Raw genomic sequence first — 22,642 nt, forward strand, 5'->3', positions numbered from 1 at the left:
ACACATACTGTGCATACACAAATGTTTGAAATATGTTCTCCTTTAACAAATTTCATTCATTATTATTGTTTACTCATTTTAATATTATTCTGAATGGGAAATGCTGTCAGCATATACCTATAGGTATATGCTCATGGCCAAATATCTCATTATTTAGCACAAGCTTTCAGATACCTCAGCACATTGAAGCATACGTACCATTGAGTGATGAGTGGTCTTTCAGGAATGTGCACCACTCTGTGATAAATGGTGCGATGCGGCCCTGACACGTAACCTTTTTGAGGCCCGCGATTGGCTCATTAGGTGTTCGGGGGAGAGCATTTTGTTTAGACTTCGCATCCGTCACAGATTTAGTTTTAATGTATAAAGGAGAATCTTTTGATTCATGAATAAAAGTTGAAGATTATCCGTTGGGAGTATTTCCTATTCATTTATTAACAGGCCCTGGTCGTATGCTTTGCAACGTGGATGTCATCCTGCTTACGCACATACCACACATAATGACCTTCTCAAGTATCTCGGTATTGGGCAGTGTATCAGCCGGAGAGACGCTTTTCCGTCTCTGTTACTCGTGGCATTGGCATGTTTATAGCTCTGGGAGTGTATTTAATTTAAGTATCTCTGAATCAATTCTAAAAATTGAGCTGAAAGTTTGATTGAACTAAAAATATTCCCACCCCAGACTTGGACTTGACAGATTTTTATGGAGCTTCATACACAAACTCTCAGCAAACGGTAGACAGTCTCCCGTGAGCCTGAATGAAATCATCATTTTAAGACATCTTGTGTGTTTTTTTTATATAATCACCATGTGCAATCAAGACATACTGTTTAAACAAGAAACAAGGATTTTTTTTCTTTGGTTATGCTGCTAAAAAGTCAGTAATTAATGTGGAAGTGCAACACGGATTCATTACAAGTTGTCTTCCTCTGCGCTCCCGAAATTATTTCATGCGAGTTATTCAGCGACGAATCCAAGGAGACCACCGGTTTGAGTAGCATCTTTTTAAATCGCGTTAAGAGGCAGTGAAATGATTGAATAGGAGTAGTGCCAATGGAGCTCCAAGGTGCAATAAACCATAATCACAGCTGTGAGGGAGCTAAAAAATATCGCCGTTGTAGATCTATTTCCTCGTTACCATTTCAACGTCAATCGCAAGAATTTGTTTTTTTTTCTGTGGCACAGAATGGTAGTGTTTACTTATCAGTTGAAAAGAAGTTTTAATCCAATCACTTACTTTAAAGACGCTAGTTATTCTATTTCAGAAGCCCTACATACTGTATTCCCACACCTATCAGTTCATCTTAATGTGTGGTACTAATGTCAAGTCACAGGACGTCTTATCTTTGTCTGTAGCACATGTTCACAATAAGTAGCTCTCGCTGGAATACTGTGAGCATTTTTGCCACCTGCTGGATGTTGCGACAGCAAATCTCAGACGTATAGGCCTTTTTTTTCAGAGAGAACATTTTTGCGCGTGTGGGAACACGTCACAGTAGGAAAAGCTCATGTCTGAATTATAAAAAGAACGGTGGCTGAGGTCTGTTGAGCTGCTTCTGTTTCAGGGTCCCGCTGTTGTGCATCGTGCAAACGCCATGACTTACTGTGTGACCCATGACATGCAATTGATTGCCGATTGCTCTTGTTTCCCTGTGGTCTGCGGCTTAAATCCGTAGCAACAACGCCTTTCTTTGATAAATACATTTGGTCAAATTGTTTTATTCCTGTACCTAAATGAAAAAAATGTGTGGCACTCTCTCTGACTGATTAGACTAATTGCCACACTTAAAATTTGTGATAAATATGGGCCCAGACTTTATTCGGGGACCGATCAGGGTGAGCAGCAGGGAGGCATTTCCGTGAAAAAAAGGAAATCAGATGTCTGACTCATTATCATTTTCTGCCATGTTGGACTGTCCTCGGGCGAACCACTTAATTCTTACTAGTTCCACGGCACGGCTGTGACATACCTCCCGGAAAAAGGAGGGAAGAAAGAGTCAATTTTTCCTACTGGATTCCAGCTGGGACTGGGCAAGTGTGTGTGTGGGGGGGGGGGGGGGGGGGGGGGTGTTAATGGAGATAATGTGGCCAAAAACTTACGGAGGGAAAAGACAGCAATTCCACCAGGACGTATGGTTAAAAGGGCCCCCAGGAAATTTCACATCAGGGCACCCTGGGTTCTCGGAGCTGCGCCCCTGTATGGATGAGTTAAGGCTGATTGTCTGTCTGTGGAGGACCCCGGGGGGCCCAGTGGTGCTCTGTGATAAGTGATACAGCACATGTCCCGCGTCTGCAGCTATGAGGTGGTCATCGGAGGTTCTCATTGGAAAGATGCCATTTTGGAGAGGCGCGGGGCCGCCATGCGTCTCCGAGCGGCCCCTCGCCGAGTTCCGCCACACGGTGGCCCTGTGCCTCTCCTTCTGCACGCTCCTCCTCGCCGCCGTGAGGCTCAGCCTCCCCCCCTCCCTCCTCCTGCTCTTCCTCCTCCCCCTCCCCCGCCCCCGTCCCCCCATCTACTTCCACCGCGTCCTCGCGTCGCGCTGCGCAGAGCCACAGACGGTCCTCCAGCTCCGGTGCAAGCCGCGGCGCGAAGATGGTCGGCGGCGTGTGCGCTCGCAGGCTGGCCCGCCGCTCGCGGTCCGCCCTGATCGCAGCCCTCACGGTGCTGCTGGTGCAGACGCTGGTCGTGTGGAACTTCAGCAGCCTCGACTCCGGCGAGGACGGCGGCTCCAGCGTGCGGGAGAAGCGGGACCGGGTCGCGGGCAACAAAGCCGCCGGCGGCGACCATCTCCTGCGCGGCGTCCGGCAGCGGCAGCATCTCCCCCCGCCCGGGAGAGGGGCGTCTCGACACATCCAGCAGCCGGTAAGGACGCAGGCGCCCGCCGCCGACGTGTTCGCGTCACATGCCCGCTTGACAGGGAGAGTGTCTCGCCGGGGATGGAGCCCGAAAGGGTCAAAACGTTCCCGGGGTGCGCTTTTTTTTTTTTGGCGAGGAGGGGGGGGGGGCGAGCACGCACGGGCCCTCGGCTCTGAAATGAACGAGCGCCCGGTTGTTGTCACTCGAAGGCATGTCGAGCCTCGCAGGGAGGTGATTGGGGATTTCTTTCACTCCCCCGATGCTGATGGTGATGCTGCGAGGCGGGCATCCTCAGCTCACGGCTCGCCGAGGACAGAGGTGGCCACGTTGGGTCGAACGCACTCCCTCCATCCATCCATCCTGCCCAGACTCCGGCTTTAAAAAAACCCCAAAAATGCCAGAGCCGAGGATGAAAATCTGAACTCTGAAGCGTGTGGTTCACTCCAGGGCAGCACGCTGCACCGACAGGGAGGTGAGATAGTCGTGGCGGAGGTGTGTGAACAGCCAGAGTCACTGACTCGGGGTAGTGGCTTATACCTGTCACGGTCTATTTGGTGTTTTAAGTCAAACAGAAGGAGCTGCACGGCTCAGCAGCTCTGTCTGAGCGAGGCCAAACTCAAACATAATCTCATTTGCAGGGGTTGCTTTTGATGAGTGCACAAAGATTAGAGTCGTCTGCTTGTTTGTGAAAACACACACACACACACACACACACACACACACTGTTTCATCGGTAGTGGCAACGCAAAACACAAAAGGTCAAAGGATGGGTAGGATTTGTGGAGCCCAAAGCACACACACGCAGTCCCGCATAATGAACATCTTGCACACGGAATGAATAAATCAAATTATAGAGAGCCTGTGGAGCTGTGTCCGTTCACGAGCAGAGCCAGCTAGTGCCATGCTTTTCACAGTGGAAATGTACAAAAAAATTTGCTTTCCAAAATCTCAAATGTTTATTTGCAGACTCCTGTCGCCTGCTCCCTGTGCCCCCAGGAGGCTCGCACACCGAGTAGGTTTTGTATTTGTACAGTGCCTCTGCGGAAGCATGTGATTAATTTTCACAACCTGAAGTCTGGAATTAAATTCTCCCAAAATTGAGCGTCTATGCTCGACTGGTCTCTCGTGCAGTCAGGCTGCCCCCCGAATAAAATTGGACGCAATTGCTCCAGGCAAGCGTGTGGCATTTTTTCCCAGCCATTCAAGACAAGCCCACCACTCTTCAGTCCACCGTGCAACCAGTAGATAACCGGCTGCGATGTAGTGTGATACACTGTGGCCTCCGCGCACAGTCACAGTCACTCCGAGCCGTGCACTGTATCATCTGTCTCCTCCGCAGATTCGAAAAGTGACTCACTTCACTTCATCGGGTAGGACAATGCATGTCCCACCTGCCGGCATCCCCGCAGAACGAAGTCGTGCCAAGGACGGGTTGCGTCTGAGACAGCATTTTGAGAACCCTATAAGAAATATCACTGTAATCTCCCAGTAATGGCCCTGTGGGGACTCGAGAAAGCGGGGCTTGTTAGTGAGTTTACATCACAGCACTTAAGGACGTCATTATTTCTTGTTGTGAGGAACTGCACTGATTTGCCCACAAGGACTCCACATAAATGACACAACAGCGACCGTGGATCAGTTGTGTCGCAACCTGCTCACGCGGCGTCAACACCCATTTGTCCAAATGTGTTGCCCTATTAGAGGCACACCGTGGATCTGGACCCATGAGCTCTTTTTTTTTTTTTTTTAAAGAAGAGCTTTCCTCCCCACAGGCTCAAAGAACTTCACACAGCCTGTATATGCCAGTCAGTCCAGCAGCCAGTCCGCTCGCCTGCTGCCAGCCTGTCGACCCGCCCCCACCCCAGACTCTTGACATTCAACTAGTCGCCCTCAGCCACATGCCTCCCCTCAACTAGTTAATCACTGGATTTCATTCTTTCTCCCCTTGTGGGTGGTGTGTGTGTTAGTGTGTGTCTGTGTGTGTGTGCGTGTGTGTGTGCATGCGTGTGTGCGAGTGTGGCTTGGCAAGGCAGAGTAGTCCAGCCTAAGGGTGACGCATAAGTGCCAACGGACGCTATATGTGAGGCACCACGCCTGACAGAGGCGTTAGAATAGACTGAGCCAGAAGCTACTGTACTCGGTTGGTTGACAGTAGCGGCATTTCTTTCTACATGATAACTTGTGTCGGATGGAGGCATTAGGCAGAGCTGAGGATGTGTCATCGCAGCAGGCAGGGGCTGCGGTTCGTCATTAGTGGCCGTCTCCTGTTGTGTCTCTTGAGGAAATGGTGATGGAGAGTGTGGATGCTTCCTTTTGTCGTCCAACAGAGGACACAGGATGTGGCCACATGAATGATGTTGAGTTAGCTGAGTCGTGGACTCCTTATCAGAAATTCCTATAGTCTGTCTTGTTTTGCCTGGCATCACATGGCCTCACAATTATTATTAATATGGGCTTTATAAGATGGCCCTGCTAATGGATGTAAAACAAAAAAGAAGCTGCTAATGTGCTGAAATTAAAGCTTCAGCAGGAGACCGAGTAAAGGCTTGAAAAGAGTCTGCCTCCGAGCTCCACATCTGGTCGGCAGCGTTTTCTTTTCCATCTGCCGCGGTAGTCGTGTACTGTCATGATCCCCATGTGCCCGGCGGGCGTCCGGCTCACACATGTTTGCAAAGAGTTTCCCTGTTAGTCATGCTCACACATGAAACATTACCTCTGATGTACACTTTTCCCCTCGCGCCGAGGTTTCCCTAATGGTTTCTTACGGCGAAGCTGGCATTACAAATCATCTGAAAATGCACGTCTACCTCATTTTTTTTTTCACCATATTGTTCCACAGTATGGTGATAATACATAGACTATACATGACAAGCTTAACCACAAAATACTACACATCATCTCACGATAAATACCTTCACTGCAGCTATTTCCCCACAGTGGTGCAGTTGGCTCCGCTGCAGGCCTGATTCATACAAAGAAACGAGTGCCAGTAGACATTTCACTTGGACGGTTTGTGACTGACAAAACATCTTCATCATTTTTGTGTTTTAAAAAAATGAGAGAAGCACAAAGTAGCAGAAAGTCGTCAGCTCTGTGGGGCCTGATATTAATGTTCTCATGTAACGTTAAAAAAAGATATAGTTGTGGTTACTTTTATCACAGCCAAAGGCTGCCAAAAAGAAAAAGGCAAAACTGCTGTAAAGACTTGTCGGAATTAACATGAAAGGGCATGAGAATGAAATAACTCGGAAAACACTCGAGTCATGCTGGAATTATTGTTTAAATGAGATGACCATGCACAGTAAAAATAACAGTGCACAGCAATGCACCTCACGTGTTTTGCATTTGGAAGCTTCTTGCTGAAATCCATCGTCGCTACCGGCCTGTGCTCCAACCACCAGCGCGACCACACTGTGATTCTTCCCACTGTGTCCATGTTCACAGTGCTGACTCACACACACAAGCAGACGCACACACAAGTAAATACCTAAGTGTGTGTCTGTGTGTGTGTGTGTGTGTGTGTGTGTGGCCACACTGACACTCAAAATCACTAGTTTAGGATTAGGTTTATGTGTGCAGCATCTGATTGAATTCAAGTTTTATTCATGTGTCATTGCTTATATTACAGAGGAGCGTGATGTGGCATTTTTAAGGGCGTATCTATTTTATTGTTATTTTGCCCCAGCATTCTCATTACCTTTTCAACAAAACGGCCTCTCTCACCTTTTCCCACGCCCTTCTCGAATGCAAATTGTTCCCGTGCCATTTCATGTGCCAGTCACTGTCAGTGCTGCTCTTTATATTATAGCAAAGCCACTTCAGCAGCAGTAATTGGTTGCTAAATTGCCACTCCCCGAAAGTAAATCATGACGGAGTGTGAGCTATTTTTTCTTCAAACGACATTTTAACATATAGGCCATCACGGTCCAGAGACACACAGAAAATGCACTGTGTGATTCAACATTTTTAAATATCCCAATCGTTACATCGGTAAAGTGGTACTCTGCAAAACCTGTAATGAGGGGGAAAGTAAAATACAGCCTGCCTATCAGTCCATCCATCTGTCGTCATGATTTCACACACAGTGAGTCTCTTCTCTCAAGTGCTGGTAGTCTCCGAGACAGTTGGAGACATATTCACATCTGAGGGAAGAGGTACGCACCTCAGACTTGAAAAGGGACGCATCGCAAAAAAAACCCCAAGATGCTTTGATGTGGAAGGGTAATTTGTATACATGACACCATCCGTCTTCGAAAACCTGCAACGGAAAAAAAGGAAAGGAAAAACATTTCATTATTGTCATAATGCAGGATGCAGTTAAAACCCTGTCATGTTGTTTCACAAAGCCAATCGCACCCGTGTGCAAAAAATGTCTGTCAGCATGGAATCCGAAAACTTTAGACTGTGTGTAGCTTGTAGTCTGAAAGTTTGGGTATCCATAGCAGCGCAAACATCACACACAGACCGGCCCTGCTGAACACTCCTTCTCGTGCAGGTGCTAAATGTGCTGGCGGCCTCTTCGGTGTGGTATCCATGTAATCTGTTTACAGCAGAGGCAGTGGACCTCTGTCTCTCTGCTGACTGTGCGTAAAGGAGGAATATCCATTCAACAGGTGTCAGGATGTTAGAAACACTACACACACACACACACACACACACACACACACACACACACACACACACACACACACACACACACACACACACAAACTGGCATGACTCATGCAGTCCAGTACATTATGGTGACACTTGCTTAGGAGATGAAAGTTCCATTATCGTATTATATTTAATTGGCCAAATGGATAACTGCATCATCATGTTATTAGCAAACGTGTGTGTCGAGGGTCTAACCTGCATGCGCAGTACTCCACATTTTTTTTTTGTAAATAGCTCAACAGATCATGTAGGTCATTACAACATCTCTTTCTCTGACAAATCTGATACTCGTCGCAATTGACGCAATTTAATTGGCCCTAAAAAGCTATTGAGCTTCAGCAGAGGAGCCTGCAATGAGACTGGAATCGAACGCCCGTTCAAAAGCCACACGTTTCAATTTGAACATGAATCAGTCTGATGGAGGCGAAAGTGATGTTGCCTCAAAGATCCAGCTTCACCAATATGACAGTTTGCTTCTTTTTTTAATAATTTTGTTTACAATTTTGTGAACACTTAATGACTAAGATTGATGGAGAAAAAAAACTAAGGTTAATGAAATTTCCACAAAGAAATGTTCCCCTTGACGTTCCCCATTGGTTTGTGAACTGCCGTTGTGAATCTTGAGTTTATCCAGTCTGTGGTTGCGCTAGGATTGCAGTGCCCACTGTACTGATCATGTCATCTTTGCTAGTGCTACAAATGAAACGAAAAACCACCTCTATACCTCCGGATCAGATTCGGTGGTTCTTGTTGTATATGGTGACCATCCCTCAACAGTCTTCCATTCTTTTGCTGGTTTGGTGATCGTGTTCTTGTCTAACACGTTGGTCCAAAAACTCACGTATGGTATTCACTTGGATTAAGATCTGGTGATTGAATGCCCAAACCCATTATTTTCACAGATGTACTGCATGAACATGGAAACTTTGTCTGAAAGTGGGCAAAGACCTATAAAGAAAATCATCTCTGACTCTTGTGACTGCGCATTTACAGAGTGATGTGCATGTCTGAAAGAGGCTTAACAAACACACAACGTACTACCCTCCCCTCCTTCGTTAGTCTGCGTGGACGCCTCCGAGTCTGCGTGCTTTGTGCTCTGCTCGATGCCTCTGTACGCCTCATCTGTAAAAACTGCAAAATCAAAGATCACAACTACCGTACAACTCTGCCTGTCAAGTCCATTCAAACAAATCTCACCATTACCACCAATTAGAGCTGCATCACTCTGTGTCAACCTTCCTAACCCCCCCAGTCCTATCATCCTCAGCTGCTCTTACAGATGGTTTCATTCCCCAACACATTAATAACGCATCATCCAGATGAATGAAGCTATATAATACCTAGCGTTGCCAATAATCCCATAGGTAAGAGGCTTAGCAGGCAGCCCTGCGAGAGAGAGACGGGGAGAGAGACATAGAGGGAGAGCTGGCAAGACGAGGCTGACTTGGGCCGAATGTGTTTTATCTGAAGCTGGGAACACACACACACACACACACACACACACACACACACACACACACACACACACACACACACACACACACACACACACACACACACACACACACACACACACACACACACACACACACGCACACACAGGGTTTGGACTAGAACATCACCATATGGAGGGGATATGAGACCAATTGCTCAACCCCCCTGCCTTTTCGGAGTTTCGGGATTATCCCTTTAAAAAGATCTCTCGTGTGTTATAAAAAGAGATCAGTGGCCAACTACTGTAAGACACTACATGAATTACATTACGTAAAATAGATGGTGATTGATGGTGATCACGTGACAGTAAACAACTCAAGAAAAATAAATCTTGTTTGAAGAAAGGAACAAAAGAAAGCACTAGTTGTAGAGTTTACGAGCCATATTGGGGTTGGATTAAGATCAGCCTGATAATGGGTCTTAGGTCCAAAAGTCTGATAGCCAAATGATAGGGGTATTACTTTTAAGCCCATGCAAGCAGCATGTGTCTCGGAGCTCAGACTGGGCTGAAAAAGAAACACACTGAAAAAGAACTTAGGAAACTGAATTTAAAGCCCCTGAAATCATCTTTTCTCAATCAGTTTATTATTGTCAGTGATGGATCTCCTCACGAACACAATATGATCTGACAGAGTAAGAGAAGTTTCATGACATTGCTGTTCTCTTTGTTTTCATTGTTGACAGAACTAAAGGTCACAGAATTCTAGGGACATCAAAACAAACTGTAGTTGCACTAATAGAAACAAATGATTCATTAATTGGCCTTTTCCATTATTCTGTGAACAATTATTAAGTGATTTAACGCTGCACACGGCATCAGCCTGGGAACAGCAGGGCACAGCAAGAGGAGTCAGTTACCTCGCTGAGAGGCAGGAGGTGTGAAGACTGTCGCCTGCTGCTCCTCATCTTAACAGCTCACCGTGGCTGCTCCTTCTTCCATTACTCCCTGCGATCCTTCAAACTGGTCCACTGTGAAAACTGCACAATGTGACTGTTGTCTTGTTTCGTAGATGCATCTTTGATGAGCAAGAGCAATAAGTGCTAAGCTCACCGACAAACACACCGTGGCACACACTCTGACTACGTCATGAGAAAAGTCTGCATGTGTTCTAACAGGTAAATGCTTTTAATGTAAAGCTGCAGCCATAGGAGTTCGGTAACTTAATCCAGCCAAACCCAGTTTGCATCACTTCTCATATTGTATATAGAGAAAAGAAGAACGTCTACTCTGCAGTTGGTTGCTTAGTTTATGAAAATTCTGCAAACTAAGAACAGCAATGGCCAAAATATGACCTGGGATGACTTTGCTCTGGGTGACGACGAAGTAGAATTTTTACTGAAAGTAAGTGTTACCAACACTTCCCAATCGGAAGGCAAACTGGGATGTTTCCAAAAGTCTCAGTTTTCTGCCTTTCCAGACTTAAACTTGTTTTATTTTTTAAACAAATCCCAGTCCAGATGAGCGTTTTAGCCCCATCTCAGAAGTAATCGCCGTCCATACTAACACAATTGAAAACACAGCACGTGACCATTCTCGATGGGACCAGCAGCATTTCTAAAAGAGCCTGTCCTCCAACTCATTCATTGAACGTGTCATTGAAATGTCATTTTTGAAACAGGGTATTCCAACGTATGTGGTCATTTTAAAGACCGCAGACCTCTAGCGGTAGTTACGTACACGGTGGCTAGAGGTCAGCGATGGACGTTGATAAGTCCATGAAGTTTTTGTATTTAAATGGATTTGCTCATATTCTGCAAAGTAAAAGCTCATCAACCATGCGTTGGTAAAGCCCATTATATTCTGAGGTGGAAAAAGTATTTGTGGCATACCTCCTGGGGCTATATTAGGAAATGGTCGATATGGTAGTTTTTACCACATACGACATAGTTCGTCGTACGAGTCAGAGGACTTGTTGTCTTAAAGTCTACATTTTAGGGGCTTGAAGACTCTGTGTTTTACCCAATTTGGTGATAGATGCTGATTAACAGACATTTGTTTAAGTAAAAAAAAAGAAGAAGCCACTTCAGTGTTATTAGATATTTCATCAAAGGAGTACTCCACCAATTTTCCACGTGGTTAGTTTGTCAAGGGGGAATGACCCTGATGATGTCATAGTGATGTCATCAGTGTTGTCTCAGCTTTGGCTTGTTGACTTTAAATGTATAACAGGAAGCCTGTGTTATAAACTGGGTTTGAAAGAAAAATTCTTCTGACAGACCTTATGGGACATTTTTGGATCTGGACCCATACTAGGGACTAACCATGCAAATTCAAATGAATTGTGTTTTGATACACCATATCTGTAAAGACTTTGGTTTAAGGGAAGACGGTATGTTTTCTGTGTAATGGAGCATGAATGAATTTCCTCTTCATGGTGTTGCTGCCATGCTGGGCAGTGGGACATGATGAGAAGAGGCACTCGCACATTCTCATCAAGTCAGATTGCCTGTAGCGATAGTCATATATCCCTTTTGTCGCTGAGTCTACAGCCTTGATCACAGTGTGTGCTGCGTCTATAGCTTCTATATTGTACCCCCTGCGACATTCACTATGAATAGACTCATGTAGGGGATCATCAGACAGCGTGGAGTGTGTTTGTCTCTCAACCGTAATGGTCACATCGAATCGGAGAAAAACACTTGACAGCCTCGTCGTCGGGGAAGCACACGGCAGATTGGCCACTTCTCAGAAACTCGCCGCAGCGCCGCTACATTGACTCGCACCCGGCTGATCCACGTGTAACACGCAAATGCACATGAACATGTAATCACACCCACACAGACTAATGACACGAGCGAGAGCCACTGCCTTGCTATCTCCTCAACACACCATACACTAATCCTCGTGTTTTGTGCTACTCTAATAAGACTGAGAGTTAGTGACAGGAAGAAAAGGGAGCACGTGGCAGCGTGTTGAAGACACAGGGTTATGACACGTCAGTTGGGTAGAGATAGGGCCTGTCAGGGAACGCTTTTGTCCTCCCAGTCCCACGGAGGAGCAAGAGGAGAGGAACTGACAGTGGTGCTTCTTTCTTCCTCCTCCTCCTTCTTCTTGTCCTCTTCTTAGTATGCCAACCGCCCCGAAGACTTGTCTCTATCTGTGACGTAGAGAGAGAGTGAGAGGAGACAGAAAGAAAGAGAGAGATCGAGACAGGCAGAGAAAGCGAGACAGATATGCAAGGCAGAAGAAAGCTGGAGAAAGGAATGTTTGGGGGGGTTGTGGGGGTAAACGTGTCATCCCTTCTGCAAATCCGACGTCGACTCAAATCCTGGCGTAATCCTTAGGGGAACCCGTTTTTGGTTTGAAGGCTTGTTAGAGTAGCGAGGGCCCCGGCTGGCAGCGACTGTGCGGTTGCAGAACGGTTTTGGAAACTTGCATAAGTCCAAATGGCCCCCACACGTGCGGGGATCAGGTCTGTAATTTCCCCCTCTGCATGTGTAGTTTGGCATTTGGCTGTCAACCGATGCGAAGGCACTGATGGAGACGGTTTCATCGAGCAACTCTTAATTGGAGCGTCTCATTCTGGATAACACTGAGGAGGTTTAGGGGATTCCGACAAATAATCCCAGTTTTCCTTTGACACTTTAAACAGTGTTGTGATTGCACTGGTTTTATCATTCACCCTGATGGATACTTTCTCCTTATACAAACGTTATTTCTTTATATCGTCCACATCTGGATCACATTTCGAGGTGGCTGATGCTTTTAAACGAGGAGATTTTTGTCATGATGCTGATGCTTTTCAGCACTACAGACGCTCAGATAGGCCGGTGGTTATTATTTGAAAACAGGAAGATCTCCAAACGTATCAAAAGATGTCATCCACAAATAAAGAGAAATATGTATGAAATTGTGCAAGAGGAATATATTTCATATGATGTTACCATTTAATACTAAGTATTGAACCTCACTGCTTTTTTGGTATCGACTGAAATGTGCCCACATCACCAAATATCAAAAACTGTCTAAAATAGCTTTGCTCGAATTTCTAAACGTATTATTCCAACATCAGATCTGTTGCTGTGTGACCGCTTGTGTTCAGACAACATTTAACATTTTAAAACTTGAGCTTCTTTTGTTAAATGGATGAAGAATGAAAGATTTTGCATGAAGTCACAGATTTTTTTGGGCAAGTAAAACATTCCAGACGATATGATGCAGCCATACAAATGGAATCTGAAATGTACAATATTTTACTTACAATTCGAACGAAGCAGATACACATCATATAAAGGACATTCAAATTTAAAGTTGGATTAGGTTTGAGTGGCAGGACTAAAAACCAAAATGATTCGTGGCTGAAAGATGGTAAGTGCAGAATAGATTGTTCTGTGGGTTCATCAGTTCACGTCACACCTTTCACATCACACATGGTGATTTGATCCACTGTTTATATGAAAAATATCGATTGCTGTAGCCACACAAAAGGTAACATTAGCATTCATGTGGCAAATATTGCGGTAAGCACTGCTTAGTTGGCTCGTGTTTGCCCTCGCAGGTGAAAGCCACAGAATGATGTCATCTTTCACCCCTTACATACTCATATGGGTACAGAGATTCAAGGTTTGGGGTTTATGGTCAAGGTCGCGCTGATGAATCCCTCCCCGTGAGGTCAGTGAAGCGGCTCAGCCTTGCCTCTCGGTACGGGACGCTGGAGGGTATATGCACCGAAGACGGCCCGGCTGTACCGGTTAAATTGTTCAAGCTCATGCACACCTGCAAACATCCACACAAAAGCGCACACGTCCAGGCGCACTCCCACACACTCTTCAGAGCCCCTCGGTGTTAAAGGCGCACACCTACAGAATGCATTAAATCATAAAATACCCTCCTTCCTGCATCACAAAAAAACCCTCACCCACACAATCTTCTTCTCTCACACACACACACACACACACATGCTTAAAACCCTGCACATACACGAAGGCTTCTATCGCTCTGCTCCTTCTTCCCCCGTTGCTCATGCACCACACACACACACACACACACACACACTCTGAGAATAAATACACTTCTAACACAGTGTGGACCACACAAATAGCCGCTCTTCAGTATTCAATGCCAACCCACGAGGCCCAGCCGGAGAGCTCGCACACATTACTGAACAGGTGTTTCCTCCATCGACGGTGCATTTACATCCCGTCTGTCCTTCCTTCCCTGACGCCACTCTCTGCCGACGCTTTTGCATCCGTCCCCACGACTCCTTCCTCGCCCTCTTCATCCCTGCGTGCTCCCACTCCTCCTCTCCCCGGGTCGCCCTCTCCTTCCCCCTCTCCTCCCATCTGAAGTGGGGATGTCTCCCCGCACCGCTGAGTCGTTGACTGGTCCTCCAAGACGCCGCGGGCCTCCCAAATCAGCTTCAATGAGGAGCCCTGCAGAGGCTGTCGCTGCCGGGGAGAAATTGCGCTGTAATTGAGCTGCGTGATAATAATACGTTCTTCTCTCTGATTTCTTACCAGTGGTGAATCATCAACACCATCATCATCATCACATCAGCAACGCTCGGCAGACGCTTGCACGCCGCCGCCGCCAGAGTTGCCCTGCTCTTTCGCTAGGTTCTCTCTCGTCCTCGCTCTCTCGTCAATTGCTGTCGTTCCACTTATTTTATTCCCATTTCCTCCCTCTTTCGCTCTTCTCTCGCTCCGTCATCACCACTACGCACTCCTCTCATCCGTCTCCAGCCTCCCTCCCGGTTTCCGTTCCATTCCATTGAACAGAAAGCCTCAGAGGTATACATAAATTACAATTTATGAAAAAGACAAAAGGTTTCTGTGTGTGGATGGGGGACAGAGGAGAAGATAATTGGGTGGGGGATTGTGTGAGCACAATGTCAAATGTCTTTTTGCTATGTACTTAATGCAGTCATGATTCTTTGGAAGGAAATCCAGATAATTCGCTGGCAACAGTTTCTTTCTATTTTTTTTTTGGAAAACAATTTGAATTTCAAGCATCTTAAACTTTCTTTTGTATTTTAATGATTTGATTCTGTAATAAGAAACTTACATTTCCATTCCCTCATTCACACTCCGATACAATTTCATCTTTAAGGCCTCTCCATGACAGTTGCTGGAAGTTTTGTTAAAGTGAGGGAATTAGTGAGACTGAATTAAGAACAAGACTTTAGGTATAAAGGGAAACGCATGGTTAATCAACTCATGGTAACACACACACACACACACACACACACACACACACACACACACACACACACACACACACACACACACACACGTGGTAAGATAAATATAGGTTAAAGGTTGCAAGAGGTTAATAGGTACCAAGACAGTTTTTAAACCTGTGTGTGTGTGTCTGTGTTTCTGTGTGTGTGTGTTGAGAGGGAGAGTTTACACATGGGTTTCAGTGCTTTAACCATCCTCATGAGATTAGCCTGTCCATAGAAGAGAACCATTAAGAAAATCATTGACTGCTTATTGTTGTGTGTGTGTGTGTGTGTGTGTGTGTGTGTGGTGTGCGTGCGTGCGTGCGTGCGTGCGTGCGTGCGTGCGTGCGTGCACTCAAACAAAGAACAATGCTGCTCTCTTTTACTCCCAGTCTCTTTCTCCCCGCTGAATGGCTGATTTAGCTTCTTATTTTTGGGAGAGGTGGTTAAGGCTTGTTTAGGCTTTTTGTCCTGAACTTTCCCCCTTAACTTTCTGCAAGTAAAATCTATTTACTCTGGCAAATGCGGCCTGCAGCAATCTTTTTATGTAACTCTATGTTTATACACCGGATGGATGAATGTGTCCTTTTTTTCACAGAGGGCTGAGGAGGTTTAACGGCATTCCTTGAAAATGTTAAGTAAAAGTATTTAAGTATTGGATCAGATACAAGTATAGGGTTTTGTGTGTGTATAGTAAGATTTAGCCAGGATCTGTGTTGTGGAAAACAATAGTGAATTTTGTGGTCAAAGTTTTGAATGTTCACATATGTTTTCATTAGGGATTAAATTTGTTGAAGTGAGTCCTAGTTTGTTATCCACTTTGTCATCCATATTAATCTTGGGGGATATTCAAAGTGGATGCTGAGTCGATGATTTCTTCATCGAAAATGGAGACCATCACTGTCGCGGAGGCGAGATGTGTGCATGCCCCCTGCACAGGTGAGATTCTCCATTAATTAGAATTTCTTTCCAATACCTGTAATAAGCAAGTGTACATGGTATGATAACCCTTTGCATATCATGGCGTACTGTGAAACACGGGGTATAGCTGCAACCCATGTGCATTTTTCATGGTTTCCTGAGGTTATCTCTGAACAAGGCTCGGATTCTCCCGCGGGGCTGAGATGAGAGCTCACCGACCGCACAGCTCACCTGCAAAACTGCAGCAAGCGGTTAGTTCATAAACTGCGAATTCAGCACGCGACCAAGTCGACGTGTTTATTAATATCGGCCTCCTGCACACACGCGCGTCTTCCAGAGGGCGCACAGACTTAATTGTCTTTACTGCTGAGAAGAGAGATTTGGTCAAGACAATTCTAATTGAGCCAGGGCACGTCTGCCGGCTGAGCACTCAGTCTATTTGCCTAAGAGACACAAATGACTGCAATTTAACAGCAATAGAGGAGGACTGTAATGAGTTGGTAACTGTTTGCCTGATGTGAGCGTGTTGCTCTAAGGTGGGAAGAAATAATCAAAGGAATACGACCATATTTTCCCCCGGGCATTATGTCCAGTGGCAGCAATGGAGATTAATGAGCAGGGAGGCGTATGAGCTCCTCCAAAGTATTCTGCTACCTTTTTTCATTCTTACTTTTCTTTCTTTCTTTTTTCTCCCTATCAGTCTCTGAATGTTGCCTGTGTATTTACATCTGCAGCAATTATTCCATTTGACGGGAGGTTGGTGGTTGTGTCTGGTACCATTAGCAGTGGATTTGAGCCTGCACGTTGTATATCGACAGGGACAGTTAGTGCGTTTACATGCAATGTAGCACTTTGGTTACTTTTTCCTTTTTGGGAAATATACTCATTTGTACAAATTAATCAAACAAGATATAACGTCTTCATAAAACTACTCCGTCAAAGGTTTCACCTGTGGTTTTGAACATATTTTGAATATGAAAAATACACAGTGCATTAAGAAACCTGACCGTGATGATGTCATTATCCAGGTTTCTGATCGTGCGTGTCTTGAAGTCTCCGTCTCTGTACTGTGTGAGTTACTTCAGCAGTTTGAGGATAACCCCCCCTTTGGTTCTGGCTGCCTGGACATTGCGGCTTTACCGCTCTGCTGGATTTGGCTTTCTTTATCTTATCACAGGCTATTAGAGATGAGAGCTACATGTGATAAAAAAAAAACCTCTCTCCCATTATTACCAGAGTGCGACTGGTGTACATCATCATATCACCTACTTTTTGTTGCTTCTGACTCAAGTTGAGCACTAACCTGCATTTATATTCGAAAATTAGCAACATGTAAGAGATTGATAGTGTCTCATTTCCGGTCTCACTGGGGTCTTATCTTGAGCTTGAGAGTTCACTCACGACCTTGGAAGCAGCACTTGTCCAAACAGACTCAGCTCAAGGTCCACTTACTTTCTGACACTGACCGTGTCTGCTCATTTCAACCTTTCATTATACTGAATACCACCTGCTAATTTCATTTTGCGCTATATGGAGGAATACATCTGTACTCTTCTGCATGTAAACTTGTGGAGGAGTATTGCAGAGAATTCAGAAACCCGCTCCCCCCTCATCTCTTCAACTTCTTATTGGTGGGTGGTTGCGTCCAACCATTCCTGGAACTTTCCAAAAGCCCAAAGTCACGCCACGATTGGTCAGCTGTGCTGCTGTGAAAAACACTTTTTTTTTAAAACCATTTTTTCTCAGAGCAACTAACAGTGAATAACAGTTGCGTTACTCGTCTGCATCTAGACTGAAGCCCTTTTACAGTTGTTTCAAAGCATAAATTAAATGTTTTCTGCATTTTCCTCCTTCTCAGTCAAGATTAACAATGCATTAGCTTCGCTGCCCTTCATGCTCTCTGTACCTGTCCTATGTATGTTGGCATACACCAATGACATCAGGCCTATCGTTCCTTTACATTTATCTGACTTGAAATAAAATGGAGTAAGAACACAACCTCTGCTGTGCTGTACTGTATATGCGATGTAATTAGAAATGCGGTGCGTGTATTGAGATGCCCGGGATCAAACAGTTTGACCTAAAAATTAAAATCCAGTACATTGTTGTGTTACTTATGTTTAACGGATGAAACAAATGTGAGTTTATGATGGTATTACTTGTGACATGGGGCCCCCCCCCCCCCCCATTTCAGGAAATGTAAATTTGAAGACATGTTGTAAGGTCAGACTAAGGGTACGGCTAGTTGTACTTTGTCTCCAGGAAATGAATGTCCATATAGTCAATGTAATATCCTCTGAAGTCATGGAGACACGACTGTATGAGTGTGTGTGTGTGTGTGTGTGTGTGTGTGTGTGTGTGTGTGTGTGTGTGTGTGTGTGTGTGTGTGTGTGTGTGTGTGTGTGTGTGTGTGTGTGTGTGTGTGTGTGTGTGTGTGTGTGTGTGTGTGTGTGTGTGTGTGTGTGGGGAACTGGGGTAGGGCGAGGATATATGTGCATGCTGCATTGAATGAACATCAAAGGTCAGGGAAGGTGATAGGTATTTCTCTCTCTCTCTCTTTCTCTGTGTGTGTGTGTGTGTGTGTGTGTGTGCTTGTGTGCTTGTGTGCTTGTGTGCTTTTGCGTGCGTGCGTGCGTGCGTGTGGTGCTCCACATGGCGTCTCAGCCTGCAGCGAGCCCGATGATTCAGAGGACGCAGGCTGCATGACGTGCACTGTCTTTGACCCATCTCTACTGCAGCTGTTCATATAACACTGCAGCTGTGTGTTCCTCCCTTATGTTGTAGTGTTGTGGTGAGGAAGGGAGAGGGGGGCCGTGTACATGGAAACCGAATATATACGTCCGTCATACGCTTGTCAATATTAGTATGCACTCTCCCACTGGGAATGATATCATCCACATGCTTGTGTGCTTTTTCATGTCCGTGTCCAGCTGTGTGTATTTAGTGCCTGCTGGGTCACCCAGGGCCCTCCGTGCTCTTGCCAGTGCCTTGTTTCGGCTCCCAGGGGCCACAAAGGATTTTTGCTGGGATATGCTGACAAATTAATGCTGCCGGACTGGCTAACTGCTCCTTCTGTGGCTGGCACTGTCCACTTCGTGCTCTCAATACTAAGCGATGGCCGTGAGCACGCCGTCTCTTTGTTTTCACACACGCGCACACACACACAAAATACGACTGACCTGACTGGGTAAACCCAGAATTTCAGATGGGCACAGCTTGAGGAAAAGGCCCCAAATTCATCCTAAAATCTGGATCAGAAACCTAATCCCCACCTCTGGGGGATCTGATGTGAGTCGCTGCGAGGTCTGGCTATTGGCCATTGCTCCATTCCTCATTTCTCGCTCTCTCCATCTCTAGTTCGCTCTGAAATTTAGGACAGCTGTTTCACACTGCGAAATTGGGGAAATTTAGATTTAATTTTGCCAATAATGCCCCAGTCTGTGCATCTGCTATGTCAAAGTGATTAGCGCAGCAGAAGCTGTCTCTGCCATGGTGACATGCCCATATGGTTTGCGTATGTACTAGTAAGCATTAGGCTTGATCTGTCACTTTGCATTAGAATTTGTTTTACATGGTAATATAATCATTTATAAATCTTTCCCACAATACAGCTGCGAGTGGAGAAGGTTTGTGTGTCTGATATCCTTTACATGTGCTTACAAACGGCTGTCGGAGAAGAGTTAACTCTGAAACCAGGGGTACGTGTTGTGTTGGTAGTCCAAATGGTTTGGACAAGTCAACACACATCATGGTGAGGGCTTATAGCTAGAGGGGCCTTACTGCAGAATATGTGTATTTGTGTGCTTATGAAGGGATACTGGCTCGTGATTTGGTAACGTGAGATTTTTCATTTTTGCTCCTGCAAAATCGTACGCATTGCCAAAGACGTCCACACAAATCAATCATTGCATTCACATTTGTGACTGAACCCGATGAACCTCAGCTATCCCTACACTGCCCAGTGAAGGTACTCCGCCTCATTGCATCACACACACACACACACACACACACACACACACACACACACACACACACAGAGGAGGCTCTGTGCGGCTCTCAAACAGTTTCCCCTCAGACTGAGTGAGTTTAGCCTCAGCCTGGTTTCTGTTTGCCACACAGTGCACCACTGTAGCCGGCTACCCGTGCCTCCGTCTTCCAGGCCTTCGGCTACACCAATAATCAGCTAGCCTCCGCCACTTGCCAAGGCTGACCACATAATGACTGCGCTCATCTGGCCGCGTCTCTTCTCGATGCAGTGCAGAGGCATGATCCTGCAGTTGCAGAGAGCCGCTTTGGCCAAACCCTTCGAGCATACGAGACTACAAGGCTCGAGCTCAGCCCCTCGTAACCCTCACTGCACTGTGGTGGAGATAGAGCCGGCATTCTCAGCTTATCTTCCTCAGAAGGTCACGGATTAGCAATCCCCGGGCCTTGTAGCGATGTAGCCCAGCTCTGACTCACTCTTATGGATCAGCATCCGGAGCACAGTCAACACACCGACATCGCAGTACGAACTACTGTACGTGGAGTTGTGGTAGGAAAGTCTGATCGGTGGTGGTCGGACTGTGGTGGAACACGATCCTACCGGCTGGAGGACCGGGGAGCCACTCTGTCTCTTAAAGCAGAGCAGGAGAGACCAGACAGACTGAGGAAGATAATGAACATGTTTTGTGTGTGTGGGAATGACAGGTGTGTATGTATTTGCAATGGGTGCCTCACTGTGTGTGCCTTTTCATATCTAAACAACGCACAGAGTACGTACAGTATGTGAGAATGGACACAGACGACGTGAGTTTCCCTTGGCTACATCCCGTCCCCATAACAGGAAAAGAAGAAGTAGACGGAACCCAGCCAGGAAATACTTTAATTGACCAGTGCATGACACACGGGGACTTCCTCATGCACATCAGAGAGCGCAGTGGGACAGTTTAGACTGTCAGACCTAAAATAACCCTAATTAGGGTTAGTCAACTAAAGTATTTTTTCCGCCTTTTCTTCTCCATCTCTGATGATCTAATTTTCTTACCATCAGAAGGACAAACCCCACACTTCTTAGAATTTTAAATATCCAGTGTCGAATGTCGAATGTCGAATAAACCTGCATGTGCCGTGTGACTAAAAGGGTCGACACAGGTTCTAACCTTTTAGTGATTAACATGGACCGGATGTTCTTGGAGATTAGTTCAACTTTGTCAAGGGTTTCCTTTGACAACATAATTAATATAAGGTAAGATCATTATTGGAGGATAACAATAACAAGGCAGTTGATACTGTCTGTGATATCGAAACCTGATAAATTTGGCTGTCCTGAATTACGGAGATTGTTTAAGTTTTTCTGGTTCATTACCTTTTCACCGGTGAAGAAAATTATAATACAACATCTTGAAAAGTTACACCACTCATCAAGGGCTCCACTTAAGAAGAATGTTGGTCAAAACACAAAATTTTATTTAAAAACCTACTGAATGGAAGAAAAAAAAATTAAAAGGACAGCTCAAGTATTTTGTCATTCAGTGTTTAAGCAAAGCAACGTAACTCAACTGTGTCCTTCTGTGATGATGACACTCTTTCGGCTTTACCTTTGACGGACATTACTGACATGCCACGTGATGAACAAGCTGAACCTTAAAGAAGTGACACGTGAAAAGGCAGCCTGGTCAAATGCTTTACAACGCTCACATCTATTAAAGTTGTACCAGAACATGTAAACCAAGACCACAGCCGGTACATATGTAACAGTAGACTGTTCCTCATTCCAGAAGATAATAAGGTCAATTTGATAGAGGCAGTGGTGTCACACCACAACCCCGAAGGCGCCTGTCAGCCGACAGTCAACTTGGTGTGTCAGGGACTTACACCTACCGACTGATCGTAAAAGAGAATTGCAACCACAAAGGTACCACCTCGGCTGTGTGTTAGGCCCCTTCAGCAAAACACTTAAGTCATAGTAAATGTCCCGCTGTGTCGATGGAAAACGTGTAAAAGATTTTGCCCTGTCAGACGCTTTGTAGAAAAGTAATTACCCCATGTTTCCATTGAGGCTGGAGAAAAGCCAAGACTCCTGGCGTACTGAGGAGCAACTTACGGAATAAACACTTTCTTTTATAGGAGAGAACAAACATGCAATAAGCTGTTGGAACTTAACACAAGGGTTCAAGAACACACTCGGGCAAAAATATGAACTTAAACCTATACATGCTGTGCACACGGACCTACATCAATATACATGTGCATATAAACAGTACAGGTGTCACCGTCTGTCATGTGCATATCTAAAAGTTTTCATGTCGTTGTCGTTCACCACTGAGACACCGAAAAAAGATTCCCTTATTTAAATCTACTCATTTATTTAATTCCACGATTCAATTATGTATTTAACACTGCACTATTTACTTTTGGCGGCGACAGGATTTGGTTGGGAAAACCAGCGCACGTCATTAGAAAGATAACCCGCTGAGCAAAAACTGTCAAGTGCGAAAGAGAAAGGGCGCGAGAGAATGAGAGACGAAAGAGGCAAATGACAAACATGATGAAATAAAAAAAGTTTTTTCG

General features: G+C 45.5%; 1 protein-coding gene across 5 annotated transcripts in view; it reads left to right on the plus strand.

Annotated features, from left to right (window-relative positions):
* Positions 1 to 22,642, plus strand: part of xylt1 (xylosyltransferase I) — a 138,168-nt gene that overhangs the window by 60,078 nt on the left and 55,448 nt on the right. The window contains exon 1 of one of the 5 annotated variants that reach the window (XM_035638112.2): positions 2,533 to 2,864. The exons of the other annotated variants lie outside the window; for them this stretch is intronic. Coding sequence (XP_035494005.2) covers positions 2,595 to 2,864 — 270 coding nt within the window. The 5' untranslated portion in view covers positions 2,533 to 2,594. Of the gene's footprint in view, positions 1 to 2,532; positions 2,865 to 22,642 lie in introns of those variants that run through there. 5 annotated transcript variants of the gene reach the window in all.

Source organism: Scophthalmus maximus, chromosome 8 (assembly GCF_022379125.1).
Source record: "Scophthalmus maximus strain ysfricsl-2021 chromosome 8, ASM2237912v1, whole genome shotgun sequence".
Taxonomy (NCBI): Eukaryota; Metazoa; Chordata; class Actinopteri; order Pleuronectiformes; family Scophthalmidae; genus Scophthalmus; species Scophthalmus maximus.